Source organism: Myotis brandtii, unplaced genomic scaffold (assembly GCF_000412655.1).
Source record: "Myotis brandtii unplaced genomic scaffold, ASM41265v1 scaffold127, whole genome shotgun sequence".
Classification (NCBI taxonomy): Eukaryota; Metazoa; Chordata; class Mammalia; order Chiroptera; family Vespertilionidae; genus Myotis; species Myotis brandtii.
The window spans coordinates 620,896-631,734 of NW_005354464.1; the positions used below are offsets into that span (position 1 = coordinate 620,896).

Genomic DNA, 10,839 nt, shown 5'->3' on the forward strand with positions numbered 1-10,839 from the left:
ACCCACCGCCCCGGGTCGCGCACACAGCAGGCCCGATCCCGGGGTTGGGGCACTGCCCCAGTTTGTGCACACGACAGGCCCAATCCTGGGGTTGGAGCGCCGTCCCGGGTCGCGCACATGGCAGGCCCAATCCCGGGGTTGGGGCGGGCGGCGGATGGCACTGCCCCGCCCTGCCTGCAGTATGCAAATTTAATGGCCATCTTTGTTGGGTTAATTTGCATACTCTTCTGATTGGCTGATGGGCATAGTGAAGGTATGGTCAATTAGCATCTTTGTCTTTTATTCGTGTAGATTGTCTTGAGCATCACCATCAATAAGTACTGTAATTTTATAAAGCATTTTTGTGGCTTAAGCTAACATTTAGGTACCAAAAAAAAAATCAGAGTTAGTACCTTGTACAATAGCCTGCCTGGATTTAGAAAGTCCATCTTCTCAAGAGCTTCTTTCCTTGGACATAGTACACTTAAGCAGAGTACACACTCCATTTTCCAAGGATGTGTTCAGGAAACCCATCATAGTAAAAAATATTGTGGATACACTTGTCAAGAATCCCTAATGATATCTTCAGGTTTTTGCCATAACCTCATGTCTATAGTTTATAGGTACACTGGCTGTATCTTGGTTTCCATAATAAATGATAGTTGACTTTCTTACAATAGGTGGATGTTAAGATAATTCCAGATAAGGAGATAATGGGGTTAATCCCTTGTCTCATCACTTAGCATTACTACACTGAAGTTGGAACTGTTACTTTCACAGTTAAATGTAGACTTCTATTCTGGCCAGAGAGCCTAACCATTCCACAAATACTGTGCTAGGATCTGGGTGGTAACTCAATGGATAGAAGTCACTGTGCAGTTCCTATGTCAGGCCATGTGCATTTTGTATATATTCCATTATTTTGGTAAATGTTTTACGTAGGTAACTATTACTGTCCCTATATTACAAATGAAAGAAGCATAGACCTTTTCCAAGGTCACAGAGCTAGTAAGATACAATCCCTGCCTTCATAGAACAGTGTGTAATATTTCAAGTTCCAAATAACTTACAAAGTAATATAAGGCAGAGAATAAGAACAAAGTGACTATAAGATTAATCAGTTTTAGGTCTTATTAAATAAAATCTCACACTTTAGAACAATGTTTCAGCCAAACATTTAATATCACTACTGCCTTTCAATGACAGTTCTAAACAATGACAATTGTAAATATTTACTTTATATTGTTTATTAATTCAAGAAAATTTTGAAAGTACACTCTTGTTCTTTATGCTTGGTTGTCTATCTTGAGAGCAAAATTATTAATGTGTTTGACTTCTTTCAAGATCAAAGTAGACTGATTCTTAAATTTAAATTCTTAAAAATTTGAGCTGCATTTTTATTGATATGCATTGTTTCTCTTTCCTAGCGATTGCTTTCTCGGTGGAGGGGTGAGGGTAATGCTATATTTTGGTTAACATTTTTTAAATTATTTCAAAGAATAAACTAACATTTCTCCCCAAAAGTCTGGGAAGTATATTCCTTTGAATAAAGAAAACTTAATTTCAGGATCTTTTAGGATAAGTGAAAATTTTAGTAGTGTTAGAAGTCTTCATCTTTAAACATATCTTCCTAAAAGATTCTAAGTGAACATAGTTGCATGGCTAGTGTGAAATAATAAAGTCAACTATTTTCTGTTATAACAGACATAAAAATAACAGTGGAAAACACAGTTTTCCCTACACTTGTGTAATATGTAACCTTGTTAAAACCAGGTATAATATGTGAAGAAGATAATAGGAAAAGGATAAGAAAGTTAAACATTTCTTTGGCTTGACTTTTTTTAAACTACCATTTTTCACATTTTTCACTGATAAAACTTGTCTGGTCATTTTCCACACTATTTCAATAGGACTCTATATTATTATACAGCACCCAAAAGTATAAAGTGAAATTTACTATTTTAAAAGTGAAATTTGGGTTATTTTGTTTATAGTTTGTTCAGAGAGATTAAAATGTTTACTTGCTGCTCTTTTTGTTTTTATCATTACTGGAACTACTACTGCTAGAACTAGTTGACCTAAAAGTGCTGCCAGATGGTGAAGAAGAGGGTGGGAAGGTTAGCTCTAATATGTTCAGCGAAGTCTGAGAAGCAGAACTCCTAGACGACCTAGAAGAAAATACAAAGTTATTATAAATTTAATTCAAAATTTATACTTTAATAAAGACCCCCTCATTAATAGTGAAAGATATCATAATCACACAACTAAAGAGAGCAAAAAGTTTTAATAGTATTAATAATAAATTTTAAAGCATGACCTTTAATATCAAGAAATTAGTTTTTTTAAGGAAAAGGTAATGAACATAATAGCTTCAAACCAGTAAAAAAAATAGTTTAACAAATAAAAATTATAAAGAAAAATGTTTTCAACTATAATTAACTTAAAGATTTGCAGAATTCATTAAACAAAAGGTAACAAAAAGGCATGGGCATATGGGTGCTGGCAAAGTGAGTAAATGATAGGTTATAGAAGAGAAGAAAGTGAGTGTCCTGGTGGGATCATTTGAAAATCATTACTAGCTACATAATTCTGAAATGCTAAGTTTAAAAATATAGCCCTGACGGATGTGGCTTAGTGGTTAGAGCACCGGCCTGTACACTGGAGGGTCTCAGATTTGATCCCTGGCCCTGGTTGGGGCATGTGCAGGAGGCAACCGATCAGTGTGTCTCTCTCACCTCCCTCCTTTCCACTCTAAAAAAATCTGTAAAAAATATCCTCTGGTGAGAATTTACAAAATATATTTTTGTATATAATTGTAAATTACATGCATGTGGCTGGGTAACTCAGTTGGTTAAAGTGTCTCATACACCAAAAGGTGGCATGCTTGATTCCTGGTCAGGGCACATACCTAGGTTGCAAGAGGCATCTAGTCATTTCTCTTCTTCTCAAATCAATAAAGATACCCTCAGGTGAGAAATTATATATATATATATAATGTTTTATGACAGTATAGGGATGTTCAAGTGGCTGCCCACCAGGTTTATGTAAAAACAGTTCTTTTTATTTAAACCCCACTTTTTAGGACATTCCTTTGTCTTTGTGTAATCCCTACATGGACTAATGAAAACTAAGTGGCTGCTGAAGGTAGGAGATTGGAAATTTAAAAGTTAGGATCATTGTTAATTTTTATTTTGTCAGCAAAGCATAAGAGTGTTGATTGAACATCCCTGATGATAGAATTCTAGATAACACTAAACTGAAAGTAAAGAGTAATTTCCTGTTTAGCAAATTAAATCAACACAAATCAAATCCTGAGTATTTAAAATTTTGCAGTGTGGTTTTAATAATATACTTCATATCTCTACATCTAAGTTGCCTCTAAAATTTCACCCTGCTCTACCCTACTGAAATAGCAGGTAGTCACAAAGCACTCTGCAGTAATGGAAAGAGGTTGGAAAGCAAGTTGCTCTGCTGGCTGTGCCTGCATCTGTGACACTGACCTCGGCAGGTGGGTGAGGAGGAGAGCACTGGCAGATCCAACCGCTGTGGCAATGTGGGAGTGGCTGGGTGCACGGAGGACGTGGTGGTTTGACCTTCCACTTACCTTAGTGACAGTAGTGAAGCCTGTGAAGGAGATCTCTGGTGCCCGTGTTTGGTACTAGCTGTAGGGAGTTCCAGACCTTTCTGAAAGTACATTCAATAGCAGTCATTACTACCACTGCGTTTTAGAAGAATATTTGTGATTAGATTTCACTCTGATGAATGCCATAGATTATTTTCATGAAGTGTTTAAGAAACACTTCTAACTAGAAGGTACAGTGACTACCTGTTGAAAGTATGTTTGAAGGATAATGTGGATCTCGGCATTTGCTGTGACATCAGCTAGCATTCCATCAATGACCTGGTGAAACTGTTTCAGTTCGCGAAGTTTGATGTCTCTTTCTTCTAGTGTTTCCTCTTTTGTTTCTTTCAAAAGACGGATCTCTTTGATGAGTTTTGCACACTGTTGGTCAACAATAGTCAATTATTACTTAAACTTGTTTTCCAGAACTTAATGTTTTTTCATGGATGAAAGGATTTGGGTTTACCATTTGGAACTTCAAAAAAATGTAAATATGACAGGTCAGATTTTTTTAAAAATATCAATACCTGTTTAGTTACTCTCTCTAATTTTGGCTTCTGCTCCTCAATTTCTTTACTTAGTTGAAGTGAATAAGCCTGCTTCTCTGATAATTTTTCTTTGCCATTATGTGTTAAATGTTCTATAATTTCTAACGTATTTCCCATGGTCTGCAGAAAAAAAAATTATTAAAATATTTATTAATTAGAATCAAAAGTAACATAACTTGCTATTTGTCAAATATTCATTTAATCTTGATTCATTTACTTTTGTATATAACATATTCTGCTGGTAAATAACATATATAATGACTTTCTAACTAAATTTTGTATGTAATTCTACTGGAAAGTATTTTTATGGTACTTTGAAAATTAAATAATTTAATAACTATTGAAAACATGCATGCAGTTTTCAGAGATTCACAATTCATCTATTCCTTCAACTTTATTAGCAAAATAAAAAATCTGAATTGTATGTAGAGCCTGCTTACCAAGCACATTGTTTTCTCTTTCAGTAATGTGCTTTAGCACCTTCTGTGTACTAGATTATTTTTATCTTTTGAATTTTTGTTTTATGAAACAATCTTTAAGTAATTAAATGAAAATAAGAGTACATTAAATAAAAGATAGAGGAATAGATCATAATTAACTAGCAATGAATGATTCAACAACTAACAAGTGATGATTCAGAGTCCATCCTGTGTTTAACACAGGGATTTTAGCTATTTTAATGCTTTTAATCACTTTTTTCCTCATTTTAATGAGACATCTCATCTATTTCTCTAAAAAAAATTATGGGGTAAGAAAATAGACATAATATTAGTTTATTTCTACTAAGGGCTTATTACTAAAGCCTGTAGAATTACCTGGATGTCTTCCTGTAGCTCTCTAATTTGTCTTTGTTTGTATCTGTATTTTTCATCAGCAGCTCTTTTCTGTTCTTCTAGTTGGATTTTTTGTCCATACTCATCACCTAAAATTTAGGCAATTTGTAGTTTAAATTTTTAAGATGTTCTGTAGAAATCAATCTTAAAATCTTACGTATATTAAATTTCTAACATTTCTTCTTATGAAAGGTTAAATTCCTATGTCTACTTGTTGAAAAACAATATGGGCATATGTAGCAGCCACTCTTGTTTAGTCAATACAGGGAAGCTAATGTGCTATTTTCTGTGGATTTGAAATTAATCCCCTAGAGAAGTGATATGTTGTGTCATTAGAACTACTAGTAATAATGGAAATAACACTTTGGCACTTATTTTAAAAGGGGGTGGTTTTTCTGACTCAATCAAACAAGTTCACTTTTGTTTGCCATTGCTCAGTGTTCCTTTTTTAAAAACAAATAACTACAGTTTTCATTGCATATATTCATTAAAATGTTAACTCCTACATACTAGATGGTGTCACTTTTTTAAAAGATTGTTTGAAATTGTTGTTACAACTATTCAGCACTTGTAAGGTGTTTTCTAGAGCATAGATTTCTTTTTCAGCTTTGTTGATCTTAGCATCCAAACTGTCACCTTCCTTTTGAAGTTCTTCTTTTTCTTGAGCAGCCTGTAAAAACAGAATAGAAAGACTAAATAATAGTATTTCTCAGGGGGAAGAAGGATTGTTTTTAGGGCAGATCATAGTTAACTCACAACAATACCAATTTGCCTTGAGGTCCATATAAAGCACCATTTATTTCTTTCATTTGATTTATAGAAGAGCAAATCCTCAAGGCCTACAAAATATAGCACATAGGATACAAAACAGTAATGGAAACACAGTAACTAACCAAAGCTTACATTAAACTCGCCAACAAAAATTACCAAAATGTCAAGCAGGTATAAACTTCACTGGGAAGGGAAAGAGTTAACTAGAAGGGGGTTTCAAAGTAGATATTAAATAGAATATATTTCTGGCCTGAAAGAAACTTAGGAACACTTTCTCCTTTTATATCATAGGAGTAAAAAAGAGGTGAGACAGGGCACACCCAGAAAAGTAAATGCTTGTCATTTCCACGCCAGTTGTAGTTATATGTGTTAATAGAAATAGTATTTCAACATTTTTGAGCAGTTAGTAATGTTAAAGTTAGAGAAAGTACTCATTTTAGTAGCACAAACTTAATTTGAAACACTATAGAGGTTAGAATGGCACCTACGCCAAGAATGACATGCAAATTTGTGAAGTGTTCCGTATTTTCAAAAGGAAAAATATTGCATTGCATGATTCCACTTACATGAAGTACCTAGAGTAGTCAAATTCATGGAGACTTAGAGTAGAATGGTGAATGCCAGGGTTTGGTGTAGGGGGAAATGGGAAATTACTGTTATATGAGTACAGTTTCAGTTTTAGAAGGTGAAAACAGTCTGGAGATTGGTAATGGTGTTAGTTGCACAACAATGTGAATGTAATACCACTGTACACTTAAAATTGTTAAATGGCAAGTTTTATGTATTTTACCACATTTTAATTTTTTTAATTAGAGAAAGATTATTGTGATAAATGTGGGTAGAGAAAATGAAGTTTACTAATTGCTGAAAACCAGAAATTCCTCAGTGAGTGGACATATTCAGTGACTTTTTCCATCGTACCTCTGTCACAGCCAGGCTCTCTAGAGCTGTACCCTAATAATTCCAAAAGAACTGCTCCAGGTAAGGGTTACCAGGGCATGTATATATATTTAAAAGTACTCAAACCCATTCTTAGTAAAAAATGGTTAATTTACTCAGTCCCTAGGTGTGTGTATTTAAACCAGAAGATGGTCATTGGAAAAAAATGTTTGGTAATGTTTCAATTTTTAATGTTTTCTCTGATATTTGTTTTATTCTACCAAAAATTATGTATAACTACATATTAGTACATAATAAAATAGTTCATAATAAAAAATAATAGCAAGTAGTACATAGTCACAAAGCTTAGCAAAAAAATAAAGTTTTTAGATAAATTATATCTAATTCCTTTAAGTCAAGTCTAGAATTGGCAATGATTCATTCAAAATACAGTGTAGTGTGAGAGCTAGAACAAATCAAAACAGCTAGAATTTAGTTGCAAATGTCCTACTAGTGAGCTGAATAACATTAAATAATTCCCTTCTCTTGAGTTCAGTTTATTTGTCAAATGAAGGGGTTGAATTTGTTCATTTATACAGATTTCTTATTTAATTCCACATATAACTTAAACGTCTGAAACTCTGATCCCATTTGCCTCTAAATCAAGCTTATCTAATGTATACCTTTTATGCTGGATTGGAAAAACTGATATTTGGAAGAAATTTTTATGCATTTATGTCAACATTTTTAACATTTTCCTAATTTTACTGGACAGTTTCATTAAATTGTCAGAATTGAACTGCCTTACAAAAAGACTAAGAGGAACTTAAATATGAGATTTGAAAGATGATAGTCCTTCATTGGTTACTGATCATACTTTTCACTCTAGCTCTTAAGAGTCAGATACTATAACGTGCCAGGGTGGGTAAAAGGAAGAGCAAAACCATGTGTGCCCCATAGGCAAGAACCTATTGCAGGACCAAAAATAAGGGCAATGGATTGAATTGTTTCCCCTAAAACAGATTTGAAGTCCTAACCTCCAGTACTTAAAAATGTGACCTTATTTGGGAAAAAATAGGGTCTTTGCAAATGTAGTCAAGTTACCATGAGGTCATGAAGGTGGTCCCTAATTCATACGATTGGTGTCCTAATAAAAATGGGGTATTTGGACACAGATACAGACATTCTTAGGGAAGACTGACGAGAGGGCACCATGTGAAAATGACAGAGATCATGGTGATGCTTCCAGAAGCCAAGGAACACCAACGATTGCCAGCAGACATGTAAACATTCTCCCTCAGCCTTTAGAAGGCACCAACCATATTGGTATCTTTATTTCAGACTTCTAGCCTCAGAACTGGAGACCATAAAACTGCCTTTGTCATACTTGTTATGGCAACTCTAGCAAACTTAATACAAGGGCTCAGCAAACTGCATATCCTGGGTGAGACAGTACATATTTTAGGCTTTATGGACCATGACATCTCTGTTAAAACTACTTGTACTTAATACACTGCTATTGTAGTATGAATGCAGCCATAGACAAGAGGTGATGTATTATGTGTACCGCACAAATGTTGGGCAGCATTTGGCTCAAAGCCATGCATACCCCTGCAATACACCACGCAGGACACCCAACAGTGGTAAGCATTGTGACCAAATTCCTCTTCCATCAATGCTGTAAACATATGTATATGTGCCCATCAGGAAAGATCAACCTGAAGGATATAAGGAAGGAAGAGAATCTTGATATGACTAAATTAACATTCCTATATCTACCACATTCCAAAACAAAAGTGACAGTTCTAATTGGCAAGTTTAAGTTTTTTACAGTGGTAAACTGCTAAAGTATTTTCAAAGAGTTAAAAAATTCTCAAATATAAAATGAACATGTCAAAGATTTTATTCAACTCATTAATGAAAGAACCCGTAAGATGTTAGACAAGTTCAAAGGGAGAAGTGGAACAGTTTTAATATACACAAATGCTGAAATAAATTTGCCTATATATGAAACTATACCCTGTAGGGCAATAAAATGTAATGCTTGGGTTATCTTTCCTATAGAGTTTAATCAGTTGTATTTCTACTAGCCAAGATTCATTTGCATTGTGGACAACTCTCAGTTTCCTACAAGTTAACATCTGTCCCTACAGAGTTATAAAGTAGCTTAGTCAATAGAAATCTGTTGAAGGTGTACCTTCCTACAGAATCAAATAACCCTGGAGGGCCCGCTAGAAAATGCCAAGTCTGGTGTCGCCACGCGGTGGCATCACTGCACACCTACAGACTGCTTTTCCCATTTTCAGGCAATGGATAATTTTTCTCAACATAAGACACATTGAGTATAGTTATAAAGAAATGTTTCATTTTTACACATCCGGTACATGTGAAGTGTTATGCATAAAACATGTAAGGATGCTACACAAAGAAAAATGGGAATAAGATAGCAGACAACTCTCAACCATCAGAAAGAACAGCAGATTCACCTGTTCATTTGTCCCCCACCTAATATGAAGGGACAGCCCCTCTTACTCTCTGGATCTCTGCCATACCAGGACTGCAATGGTAAATTTGGGTATAAGATTTCAGAAGTGGTGTAACTCCAGGCGATGGTAAGGTCTAGAGGAGTGATGGTAGATTTTAGGGTAAAAAAATTATGAATTTTGAATAAATGAGGGGAAACAATAGGATGCAAAGATGCCAAAAAAAAAAAAAGTGTCAAACAGTATTCTAGAACTCTTTGACTCATGGACTGGAGGAGTATAAAACTAATAGAGCTTCAGTATTTCAATTAGCAACTAATGCTTTATGGCCCCAATTAAGTGCAATGGATCCTAGACTGCTATGAAATTTGAAATTTCATGGGAAAAAAATGCCATTTTGGTTGTTAACAAAGAAAGGATACTTCTTTCTATCACAACAATAAATTGATCACGATTACCTTTATTACATAATAGGCCTGTGTTTTCTCCTCTTCTCCTTCAGGAGGCAGCATAACAACAGTAAGAATTTCATATCTGTTCTTCAGCTTATCAATTTTACTTAGCCGCTCATGAAACTCAGCACTAATATGGAAAGAAAAGAAAAATTAAACACTGGAAAACAAATACTATTTTTAAAAGAACTATATTGTTCTCATGGAAGACAGCTGTATTTGGATTACTACTGTACTCAGATTAAATGTTTTCACTTTTATAATTCAGTGTGAAGGGTCTCAGATTTTACCCTATTTGAAAGATAACAAGTGCCACAGTTTCATGGATGCTAGCAGAGTGGAGGGGTAAATGGGGAGTTAATGCTTAATGGATATAGTTTCAGTTTTACAAGATGAAAAAGTTCTGAAGATCTGTTGCACAACAATGTGAATATACTTAACATTACTGAGCTGTGTGTTGAAATATGGTTAAGATGCTAAGTTTTATGTGTTTTTTACCAAAAAAAAAAAAAATTTAAGATAGTCTAGGATAGTTAGTGTCCCTCCTGACAAAGCTTGCAGAAATATGAGAAATCCATGGTTTAGATTCCTAAATCTGCTGGTTAAATTTTTCCTTTTATTCCAGTAAATTTACATTTTATGAACTATTTTTAACTTATAACAATACTAATAACAATCATATATGCATGGAGGGTGACACATTTGCCTACTACAACCACATGAAAGTGGCCACCCAACCATGCTGAAAGGAAATCTGCAGTTTTCCTACTCCTAAAGAAAATTGATGGTAAAACATTAATATCATAAGTTACAATTTGCTTATTTTTAGGTATTACTCTTGTTTCAACAGAAAATATTTATTCATCCTTTATCCTATCTAATAATAGAGAAACATGGTAATTAACCGTACCTTCGCTACCCTTCCCATTGGCTAATCAGGGCGATATGCAAATTAACTGCCAGCCAAGATGGCGGCCGGCAGCCAGGCATCTTGAAGCTAACAGGAGGCTTGCTTGCTCCAGTGACAGAGGAAGCCAACGTTCCCCGCCTGCTGCTGCCGGCCTCTGAGCTTGCAGTTTAAGAAACATTGTTACAAATATAGAAGCTAAACAAAACCCCAGTAACCTGCTTTCAACCAGCCGGGATCTCAGAGCTGGAGTTGAAACAGTGTTTCGATTATAGAACCCAAACAAACCAGATACCTGCTTTCAGCAGCCGAGGCCTCAGAGCTGGAGCCAAGCCTCAGAGCTAAAGCTGGCCCAGAATAAAAAA

The 10,839-nt window shown here is 34.9% G+C and overlaps 1 protein-coding gene across 1 annotated transcript in view; it reads right to left on the bottom strand.

The window, feature by feature from the left end:
- Positions 1 to 224: 224 nt before the first annotated feature.
- CCDC39 (coiled-coil domain containing 39) overlaps positions 225 to 10,839 on the bottom strand; it is a 56,585-nt gene continuing 45,970 nt past the window's right edge. The window contains exons 14-20 of the mRNA XM_005859483.2: positions 9,574 to 9,697; positions 5,493 to 5,652; positions 4,965 to 5,071; positions 4,129 to 4,269; positions 3,806 to 3,982; positions 3,584 to 3,663; positions 225 to 2,147 (exon numbers count right to left, since the gene is read on the bottom strand). Coding sequence (XP_005859545.1) covers positions 1,997 to 2,147; positions 3,584 to 3,663; positions 3,806 to 3,982; positions 4,129 to 4,269; positions 4,965 to 5,071; positions 5,493 to 5,652; positions 9,574 to 9,697 — 940 coding nt within the window. The 3' untranslated portion in view covers positions 225 to 1,996. The remainder of the gene's footprint in view (positions 2,148 to 3,583; positions 3,664 to 3,805; positions 3,983 to 4,128; positions 4,270 to 4,964; positions 5,072 to 5,492; positions 5,653 to 9,573; positions 9,698 to 10,839) is intronic.